The sequence below is a fragment of the Pleurodeles waltl genome, chromosome 8, assembly GCF_031143425.1.
Source record: "Pleurodeles waltl isolate 20211129_DDA chromosome 8, aPleWal1.hap1.20221129, whole genome shotgun sequence".
Classification (NCBI taxonomy): domain Eukaryota; kingdom Metazoa; phylum Chordata; class Amphibia; order Caudata; family Salamandridae; genus Pleurodeles; species Pleurodeles waltl.
In genome coordinates, this window is record NC_090447.1 from 510530348 (window position 1) to 510541539 (window position 11192).

The following is an 11192-nucleotide window of genomic DNA, read 5'->3' on the forward strand; positions in this document are numbered from 1 at the left end:
GTGGAAGGCAGGCCTACCTCAGGCTGTCGTCTCCCACCTCCAGACTACGGCAAACCTCCTACATTCACTGGGGTTCACTATAAATGTGTTAAAGTTGTGCCTGACTCCCTCTCAGTTGCGCCCTTTCATCAGAGCTACACTGGACATAGTGCAGTTTCCGGATTATCCCCCCAAGCTGCGAGGTGGCATATGCTGGCTCTGCAGTGGGATCTGAAGTTACAGTGGGTGCAGCATCCAGAGAATCTCTCCGACATGGTCCAGGTCATGGAGGGAACTGCACAGGATCAGCAGTGATGGCTAATGAACCACAATTGGGTCAGAGGCAGATCCCTTTCGAGGTTCTGTGCCATTGGACGTGGCTGGAACAACAGGGCATTTCCTTGGTGGTTCAACATTTGGTGGGATCTCTGTGGACAAACTTAGCTGATAGTGCTTAGTCGATCACAAATAGTATTGCTATCCGGGGATGGCGCAAGGTCTCTTTCAGCAGTGGGGAGGGACTTGGTTAGATCTGTTTGCCTCTGCTTAGAACGCACAATGTCAGCAGTGTTGTGCATTGGAGTTACAAAGGCAGCAATTGCTCAGCAACACTTAATCTCGAATGGAACTCGGGGCCCTCTTGTATGACTTTCTGCCCTTACCACTTCTGCCCAGAGTTCTCAAGAAGATCAAGAACGAATGGGCCCAAGTAATCCTTGTGTCTCTGGACTGAGCACGAAAAGTCTGGTATCCTGAGCTACTGAGCATGGCTATCAATCCTCCAATCAGACTGTCCCTTTGGTTACAGCAGCAGGGGAGGATTCTCAATCGAACCTGTCCAGTCTCCACCTTCTTGCGTGGTTATTGAGCCGTAGCAGTTGACAACTTTTGACCTTCCACCTGAAGTCTGTAATGTAATCTTGCCAGACAGGCATCCCTACATCGAAACAGTGTACGCCTTTCGTTGGAAGAAATTTGTGGCATAGTGCACAGACAAGTCTGTTGACCCCCTTTCTGCCCTCTCTCTGAGGTTCTGTTTATCCTTTCTTTGGGCCAGCAGGGCTCTATGTGCACTCTCAAAGGTTATCTGTCTGCCATTGCTGTGTTTTTATGGTTGCCTGATCAACCTTCATTGTTTGTCTCCCATTGTAAATAGCTTCCTTAAAGACCTTACTCACGTTTCCTCGTTCTCCATTGATTATACCCAATGGGATTTGAATTTGGTTCTGACATTCCTCATGTGCGCTCCTTCCGAGAATTGTCCTCTCAGGCTTCTTGCTTTGAAAACAGCCTTCCTTGTGGCCATTTACATCTGCCCGCAGGGTGAGTGAGCTGCAGGCTTTACCATCTAAGCCACCCTACCTTTCCATTTTTTCTTGCAAAGTGGTGCTTCGTACTAGGGCTCCTTTCTATCAAAAGTGGTTAAACTATTGCACGTAGGCCAATCGTTCACCTTGACTACTTTTTACGCACCCTCACATTCTTGTAAGGAAGAGGAGAGACTCCACAGCCTGGACCCGAAAAGCTGTTTGGTGTCCTACTTTGATCATACCAAAGAGTTCCAAGTGGTTGATCAAGTATTTGTCAGTTATGTGGGTGAGAAGAAAGGTCAGGCAGTGCAGAAGAGAACCATCTCCAGATGGGTCATACGCTGCATTAAAATGTGCTGTGCACTAGCTAAGAACCAGCCCCCGGAGGGTTTGCGTGCTCATTCTACCAGAGCTAAAGCTGCAACCACTGCGTTAGCACGTGGTGTTCCAGTCCTTGACATCCCTCAGGTGGCAACGTGGGCATCTCTGCACATGTTTTCTAAACACCGCTGCCTGAACAGTCAGGTCCTTAGGGACAGTCACTTTGCCCGTTCAGTCCTGCAGGACTTTCTGATCTTAAATCCCAGACACACGTCCAGGGATGGTATTGCTTGGGTATCTATTCTAAGGTGGGGAATCTGCAACTAGATGTCTCTATCAGATGGGCAAGTTAATTAACTTTAGTAACACCTTATCTGGTAGAGACCATATCTAGTTGCAGGCACCTTAACCCATTCTCCTGTTCTGCAAACTGATTTCTGGGGACAGTTTTCAGGGACCTAGTTTTGACGCACCAGCGGTCAGTGTTCTTCATGGTTCGGGCACTTTTGATATGGAAAATTTTGAAAGAAACTGATCTGTAGGCACCAGGGTGGTGCCTTCATAGGACCCCTGATGTCATATCTGGCGTGGATGATACCGGTCATGGACGAGGAGCCGATTAACTCCACCTAACGGTGCGCAGGGGTACTGCTTGAGAAAAATCTCTGTATCCAGACTGGCGCCTGGGGAAATTCTAAGGTAAGGGATCTGCAACTAGACATTGTTCCTACCAGATAAGGCATTACCGAAGGTAAGTAACTTGTCCAACGCAGTGGAAAAGTGTACGGGCAGTCACACACTGGCGCATAACTAGGTTCTGGGCAGAGGTGGTTCCTATAAAGGAACGACTTGAGCCATCTCACCACCTGTATTTCCAAATTTTGGGCACCATCCAAGTGAACGAGTTAATTAATCTCTGTAACGTTCATTCTGGTGGATACTCGCTATTTAACCGCAGATTCTATTCCTCTGGAAAATGCCCAGGCACCAGACTGGAACCAAATGCTGTAAGCAGCATTCTTTCCACATGCTGGTAGTTAGCATCATACATCTCTGCACCAACTTCCTTTCACCTTGAAGTGACTAACAGAGCTGCATATGGGTGCCATCCTTGCATGCTGATGTCACACCCTTGGACATGGAGCTCACCAACAGTCAGCAATACCATTTTGCGTATTCCTTGATTGGGACCTTTTTAGATTAGAAAGGAGACCATTCACAGAATGGAGATGCTGAGAGTAATCTGCAGTTTGAATATCCACCAAAGAGAGAATTACCAAAGCTGAGTAACTTGTTTTTCTGAAGCACACTTCTAATCAGAGATTCCTCACCTTTAGGATAGATATCAAAGCAATACCTCTCAAGTTGGAGTGTCTGTGGAACGGCCCAGATCAGAAGGTCCTTCAGGATAGAGTGAGCGAAATGCCCATACTTTCAGACCTGGCTGGAAAGGCAGTAGTGCTTTGTGAACATGCAGTTTCTCTCCATCTAAAAAGATCTCAGTTTAGGAATGCGCATTCTGGTTCTTTCAGTTCGCTGATGGGGGTCTCTTCCGAGGATGCAGACAGGCTTATAAAAAGAAACTGATTTTAGCACACAAGGGATGCGCTTACATACTGCTCAGCTCGTCACTTCCATCACAGAACAGAGTTGACATGCGGTCCTGTGACACCGCCTAGCAGCATTCAGGAGCACAGCTTTCAGAGTTCCAGGCGATACCTGGGGATATCCACAGGGTGAGGAATCTGCAGTTTGATGGAGGATCCACCAGTAAGAGCATTACCGAAGGTAGGTAAATTGTTCTGCAAGTAAAAAAAATATTCCATATCACTTATATTTGTCCACTGTGTTGTAAGTACTTCTATCCATAGGACTTTTTTTATCCCCTAATTGTACTAGTAGCGGAGACTAAACATTATTGATACCTAAAACTACTGTTTTCTCCTCTGTTTATATTCGAATACTCATTAAGTTGAAGAGGTAAGCAATCTAACATATTTTTGTTTTGGTTTTATTTAGAAGGTGAAGGAAAAGTGGAACAACTTGCAGTTAGATTCAAAACTCAGGAGATGACAAATGCCTTCAAGAAGCAATTTGAAGAATGTCAACTCAATTTGCCAGAAATTGAACATGTGTCTTAATTCTGAAATCATTTTGGAACAACGGCCAACCATTGTGTATTGTACATTTTGAGTTGAAGGTGATAATCACATGATAGTGATTAATGTTATACTCTCCTAGAGTTACAGGAGCAGGATGATTTCATGGCTTTAAACTCAGTTCCTAACCGATGACGAGACAATATAGAACTTTACTATACTGCTTCTGCTAGGTTTCGCTGTGATCAGTATGGTCGGAGTTTGGTGATTTTACTGGTACTGAGTCACATTAGAGTTCCACGATGTCCTGTCACATCAGTGTTGCAGTGCAAGAAACTGAACTGGAAGCAGGGAGCATTGCACGTTAAAGCCAGTCACGATGTTCCACGGAGGGGATTCCCAGTTACTGATCAACAGGAACAAGCACATTTTGATCTTATATTAAGTTACTGTGTTTGATTTTCCTACTTGTAATGAGTAATCAAGTACCTGTGTAATTGATTTTTCTAGTAACGTCCTTGCCTAAGCTGAGCCCTAGTGTTTTCAATACAAATTCACATTTTAAAACTTGTGATGTAAATAAAGTTGCATAAATGTCAGATGTGAGAAAGCAGCCTTTTTATTGGTTACTTGGTTGTCCTTGAAAATAATAAGTCTGTGTTCACGTTTTAGCAAGGTGCAGACCTTTTTAGGTCTCAACTAACGGACCGTATTTGCTGTCTGTGGGAGAAAGTTTCTTGTGCCCATAGCAAAAACATAGTCCACACATCGCTTACTATTGGTTGGCTATCTTGTCACTAATTTGCTTGCTTCGTAATTGATGCCTGGTCTCCCTTCTTCTTGAATGTGTCCTTCCCTTGAGACCATGACTTTTTACCATCCTTTGGATTGACTGACTTTATCCTTCCACTGCTCATATATATGTAAATATTTGCTTCTTTGGTTGTCAGCACTGTGAGTGCACTTTTGCTATCCCCCCCCCCCCAATAATACAGGCCCCCATAGTACTCCTCTATCCTTCAACTGCTACTTATCCATTCAATGCCCACTCTCCTCCAGCCATTCTTTTGCCCCCTCCTCCCAAACTCCAGATTTTCTTTTTTATTTTTATTTGATCCTTCCCCCATACTAAAAGTCGCCTGAGCATCTTCCCCACCCCCCTCCTCACTACCCCACCCAAACACTGGCTGCTCCACATTGCTTTCCCTCACTCGCCTTCCAATCCCCATTGCTTTCTTCTACTTACCTTGGTTTCTCCCCACTCACCCAACCCTTGCATTCCCTAAAATGCTGTTGTATTTTTTTAGTTAGTTTTGTTGGAGGGCTCTGCTAGCTCCCATTTGTTGCTGAGCCACTCTGCACTATTGGGAAAATCAACATTTATTTTTTATTTACAGCTCCAACCTGCATCTGCCATGTTAGATCTGTAGAGAAAATAATGACCAATGCTTCATTCAGTATGCACGCAGGCATGCCTACTGAATAAGTGACAGCATGTCTTGACACACATGAACTAATGCGTGTGGCACGCCATTACATCCTTTTTCTTTCACTGTTGCTTTACAGCATCAGCAAAAAATCATTGTTTGTTGCCAATGCTGCACCACATTGGTAATGCCAGTAGGTCACAAAGGTAAGACCTACTGACTTTGCCATTGCTCCTACTGCCCATGCACATGATCCTTCCCTGTCAATTCGTATTACTGTAATTGTTTTATGACAAGGACAGGACAATGTACTTGTAAATAAGCAGTTTTTCTTTTTCTAGTTAATATTTTCTTGATTTATAGGTTTTCACTAGGTTTTTCTGCCTTGAAAATATCCAGAAGAATGGAATTCTGAAAGTAATATCTGAATAATCCAACTAAACATCAAAAATATTTGCATCATAGTGTCATAAAGACTCCTGTTAGAGTAACCAGACGGCTGGATTTGGGCAGCAGCACCACCAAGCGCGGGGGACTGAGTCTGATCCTGCGCTGTGTATGAGGTGTCGGCCTAACCCTTCTGGCCAGCTAGCAGCACCTCACTAGTACCCAAAAGTTGAAGTGATTTTTGGCAGCCCTTCGCATGACATCTAGATTCCTCAGAGAAACCCATGGTGGAACAGATCTTACCCTTTTCTCTCAGTCACATATGTCCCACACGTGCAAAGACAAACAGAAACAGGACAAGGTTCAATACGTTTTATTGAATCAACTGCATTCTGTGTAAAAAGGCATGTATTGGGATTATAACGATGATAAAGCATAATAAAAGTAAAGCAGTGATAAGGAAAGTGCAACATAGGTAAAGTCCTGCCATACTTTCACAATAATGGTTCTAGAATCCCTTCCTGAACTACTAATATTCTATAAAAAAAAAAGCATAGCAGTGTAAGCCCTAAGCTGCTCATGAGCCCTCCTGGAAGGAGCTTGACCACCATACCTATGTTTGTAGGTAAAAAAAAGAGTTCTGTTGGTCTACTCAGTCCTCCCACGTGGAGGCAGAGAAGGCATCCGGTCTCAGCAGAAACTACATAGACGATGTGCAGCATGCAATTTCAACTGGCGGGAATTCCCCTCTATCGTATAGGGGCAGAGAGATATTTTATAATAAAAAATGTAGTGTTCTGAGAAACTGCCCTGACATGACAACACATATATGTCTGTGTATAAGAGTTGGGGAACATGAACGCTTTGTGCCGGCAATAACTCAAACTTATCACGTTCAGTCTTGAATGAAGCACAGAGTGAAAGTGTTGTGCAGAGAAATGAATAACAGAATTCTGCGTGAAAGGACAACTGATAAAATAATTTTAAAAATGTCCACTAAAATGAAGCTTTTGCTCAAATAATAAAAATAATACAATGCTATGTGTCTAGGTAAAAGGGCACAAGCTGCAGGCCTAAGCTAAAATAAAGTAACCTCACAACAATAGTGTACAATCACCCACCAAACGAGTCACTTCAGAGTTGCTTATGAGCTATTGTTTGCTGGCTGCAATGTGCTTTTTCTTGCATTAATTAGTCCAGTTGTCTCTTTGATCGCTGTAGTGCCTGATACTTAGACTGCTTAGATCAAACCACAAGGCATCACCACCCAACCAGAGTGACCTGAGATTTATTGTTGCCCCATTGGAAGTTTTTCCTCGAGAGTCTTTGGGACATATACTCTGTCAAGTTATTCAGTTTTCCAGCATTGGATCTTTCATAGATTTACCTTAGAGAAATATTAGTCAGGTTGGAAATCCCAGACTACTCTTTAAATAACCTTAAACTTTGGTGAGATGGATTTACTATGTACTCCACTGTCCGAAGGTCACAACATATTTTCTACCATGTTTCATGAGAGAATGTTTGAAGTACTTTGAAGCTTTCGTTATTATCACACTCAGAAAATGACTGTCCTGGAAATATTGTTTACATTAAGCAATATAAATGTGTGCATGATCCTGAAACACAACTTTCATTGTTTTCAAGTTTAAAAATGGTTTACATGAATACTACATGCATATTAAAGGCATTCTCTGTCCCTTTTTCTTACAGCTAATTTAAATCAAATGGTATGTGGAAAAAAGTACATTTGACTGAAGCTATCACCACAATAAATCATATTCGAAATAAAGTAAGTAGTAGTGCACGTGTTACAAAGCTGGAAGGAGCTGAAAACTGGTAACGCAGTTTAAGGAATCAACCTGCCGTATGCAGTCATGCCCTGTACAGTCAGGCACTTCGGCCCATATTTATACTATTTGACGCAAAACTGCCCTGGTGCAGTTTTGCGTCAAAAATATTACCGCCGGCTAACACCATTTTGGTGCGCCGTGCGGGCGACGTATTTATACTTTGACGCACGGCGGTGCAAACAACAGTTGGGATTCATTATTTTTGACGCACACCGCGGCATCAAGTCGTAAAGGAAAACAACGTTAACGCGGCGGAAATGACTGTGGGTCGATTTATGACACCGCAAACCGGATATGCGCCTTTTTTTTTACGCAATAGCGTAAAAAAACACAGCGAACACAGCTATTTCACCAGAGGAGAGCCAAAATGGATCCCAGACACCACTACAGACCCCAGGAAGATGACAGCAGACCAGGAACCAGCCAGGAGGACCCACACAAGAACCAGGACACTTTTAAGAAGAAAAGAAAGTGTCGCTTTTGTGCAGAGGAGCAGGAAATTCTGATTAAAGAGGTGACGGAACACCAGCACCAACTGTTTTTCACATCAAAGTTGCCAATCAGTAGGAGAGAGGCCATTTGGCAACAAAGTGTCGACAAGATTAACAGTGTGGCTGAAGTACGCAGAACAGTCATCGAGTGCAAGAAACGCTGGCATGACTGCAAACGCCGGACCAAGGAAAAGATGGCCAAGAACAGGAAGGCAGCACTGCAGACTGGAGGGGGGAGTCCAGCCCACCAGGAGGCCCTGGACCACATGGAGGAGATGGTCGCAGCCGCCATCCCTGAGGAGATTGTCACAGGGATTCAAGGACAGGACAGCGCAGACTACCAGGAGACAACGCACATGCAGGGTAAGTTACATGGGGAATTAAAATGCACAAATGTTAACTGCAAGCAGGGGGGATACCGACCACAAAATGCCTGGAAGTCAACACATACATGGAGTGGCATGGCATTGGGGCATGGCCTGCACAGACAGAAGCTGGGGCACACCATTACACTACACCAACAACAGTCCCATGGGGGCATGCTGTCATGCCAACGATGGAGCAAAGGGAAAGCCACGACAGGAGGGAAGGCCACTACGTCAAACTTACATCCTGGCACTCGTCAGCCAACATAATTCCTACACTAACTAGGGCCCTATTAGCAATCCTCTAGCCAAACCGACAACTGCAATTTAACTGCGACAACAGTTGCCACTACCACCTCTGATCTGTGTGCAGCTCAAGTAGCCAATGGCAGTAACCTCCCCATGGATCATATACACCTAAATTAGGGGGTGAGGATGACATCTGCAACAATCCCCAGAAACAAGACACAGGCCCCAGTACACTCAAATGTCAATGCCCATAGTTGTCACAAACATCAGCCAAAGTAAACAACAATAGGAGCGACACAGCACTAAAGACACACCCATGCTGCATATGTCAGGGTCCGTCCTGTGCCTGGGTAACAAGGCAACATCCCAAATGTCATACTGCTCAGACAACAGCATAGAGGAGGGGGTCATGTAACTGGTCACTGAAATACACCTGCACAGTCAGAGGAGGAAATAGGACACTGATAAGACTATCAGGGCAATCCACTGTAACACACATTACCCAACATCAGCAGGACCCATTAACAATGTCAACATCCATATCAGATCATAACATTGCCATGCATAAGATATGCCACATGTCAATTACATTTAAGTCGATGTGAACGATCAGGGATTGGGGCAGGTCTAGATTGTTAAGTGTGCTGCCAGGGCCACCAGAACCCCCACAGCCAGTAAAAGGTCTCACCATGAGAATGGATGAACACAGAGGGTCGAGTAGGAAAAGAAGGTGGCAATTCTGTATTTGGCTAAAATCAACACCTAGAGGCGATGAGGCTGACAAGTCTAATAACTCAATAACATACATGTGACACACAGTTGGGCCATAGGCCTGACACAGTGCCCATCTGAAGGACTGCAGATATTAACACAAAACAAGATCACAAAGTGAATTCATCAAAAGGCAGGCATGTCACATCAAAATTGCCACAACACAGACACACTAATTGTACCCTATTTCATTGCAGAGGAAGATGGATCTCCTGCCGATATGCCTGTCCCAGATTTCCCTGATGACATCGATGACGAGCTGATAAACATTCCCCAGGAGACTATCCAAAAGGTCCTTGAAACCCTCCAGACTCCACCTTCTGTCACAAGGAGGAGCACAGAACAAGCAGCCATCGCAGAGGAACCACCCACCACCCCAATTGTAAGACCTGCCAGCTCCAATACAGCTGAGGACTAAGACAACACTGGCACCAGATTTGAGAGAACTGTAGTTGGAGTACAGCGGGAGCTGGCAAAGGAGGTGCGGGTGGGGATGCAAAATATGGCAGCCAGCCTAGAGGGGGGTGATGTGGCTGCTATTCTCAAGAACCAGCAGGCCCTCCTTGCAGCAGTACTGCCCTTAAGACCTTCACAGGGAGCAGCGACCGGGATGTCTGACTCCACGTCTTCTAACACTGAGGTGTGTGTTGCCCCTTCACAACCAACAACAACCAGGATAAAGCAGGCAACACACACATCAGAAGACGACGACATGGAACAGATCACATTCACAAGGAAAAGTACCCGGAAGCACTAGTCCCTGCCACATGGCCAACTATTACCAAAGTCCTGCGTTTTGAAACATGAGTCTTATAACAACTGTACTCAAGCACTGTTCTGCTAACCACAGTATATCTTGTCACCCAGCCCAGTGATTCACTCTCCTACTCATTGCCAAATCCTGTCCCTCTGCACTGTCTGAAACATCAACCCCAGCATGTCAAAAGCATTTCCGTAACCCCTTGTGTTGGATCCCAATTTAAGATGTCACCATAATGGACTCACAATCATGGACAATGTACAGATAGCACTACAGCACTTTTCAATAAATAGCACTTACACAACAAATCTGTCTCTGGGTAATGTGACATATCAACTGTGCAGTAGATAACTGAAATGTGCCTACTGTCTGCTGTTGGCCTTCAAAGGAGATATGTACATGATATATGTCATTAAGAGTGTGTGTGTATGTGACCTTTGTATGTTAGGCATCACATTAGCTCTGGGATGTTCCGTGTCCTACTCAGTATCTCAGCAATGCTCCATGAGGCAACACTCTTATTCTGATAAGTAGAGATGAAGGTGTGCAAAAATGAATAGCCAGACCATGATATGGTGATTAGAATAGGTGTTTATTTAAATTAGTTAACTAAAGTGGTGAAGGTGATCATATTCAGAAGAAATTATTTACAATCTGTTGCCGCCTGCGTATACCAGCAGCTGTGTTCTGTAGTTCCCCCTCCTGTTGCAGGCCAGCATCCTCCACTTCCTCCTCTTCAGGCATGTGTGGCTCTGGTTCCAGGAGGGGAATGTTTCTTCTGATACAAATGTTGTGCAATATCGCACATGTGAGGATGATCCTACAGACCATCTTGGGAGAATATAGGAGGCTACCACCAGTGATGTCGAGGCAGCGGAACCTTGACTTGAGGATGGCGAAGGTCCGCTCGACAATGCTGCATGTCCTCCTATGGGCCTCGTTGTATGCACGCTCTGCACCTGTACTCTGGTTGCCAAATTGGTCATAATCCATGGCTGGATGCCATACCCCTGATCAGCTGCAAGAGAAAATGAATGGGATCATGTTGATGTAGCTGGCACTATTGAAAAGACCTTTAATGGCAGTAGTTGTCTTGTGTTGTCTGTGACTCTTTTGTGTACTAATGTGACATTCTATGCTTGTAGGCTGTACCATCTGCATTGTGTTGTTCCTTGGCTGA

General features: G+C 44.6%; 2 protein-coding genes across 3 annotated transcripts in view; both read left to right on the forward strand.

The window, feature by feature from the left end:
- LOC138250080 (E3 SUMO-protein ligase RanBP2-like) overlaps positions 1–4308 on the forward strand; it is an 894326-nt gene extending 890018 nt beyond the window's left edge. For both annotated transcript variants that reach the window (XM_069204480.1, XM_069204481.1), the window contains exon 28: positions 3630–4308. In XM_069204480.1, the coding sequence (XP_069060581.1) occupies positions 3630–3751 (122 nt within the window). In that variant the 3' untranslated portion in view covers positions 3752–4308. The remainder of the gene's footprint in view (positions 1–3629) is intronic.
- Positions 4309–5069: 761 nt separating this feature from the next.
- On the forward strand, positions 5070–10320 carry LOC138250082 (myb-related transcription factor, partner of profilin-like). The gene is made up of 2 exons (XM_069204482.1): positions 5070–8230; positions 9450–10320. The coding sequence occupies exons 1-2, from the start codon at positions 7744–7746 to the stop codon at positions 9668–9670; spliced, it is 708 nt and encodes a 235-aa protein (XP_069060583.1). The 5' UTR covers positions 5070–7743; the 3' UTR covers positions 9671–10320.
- The last annotated feature ends 872 nt before the right edge of the window (positions 10321–11192 follow it).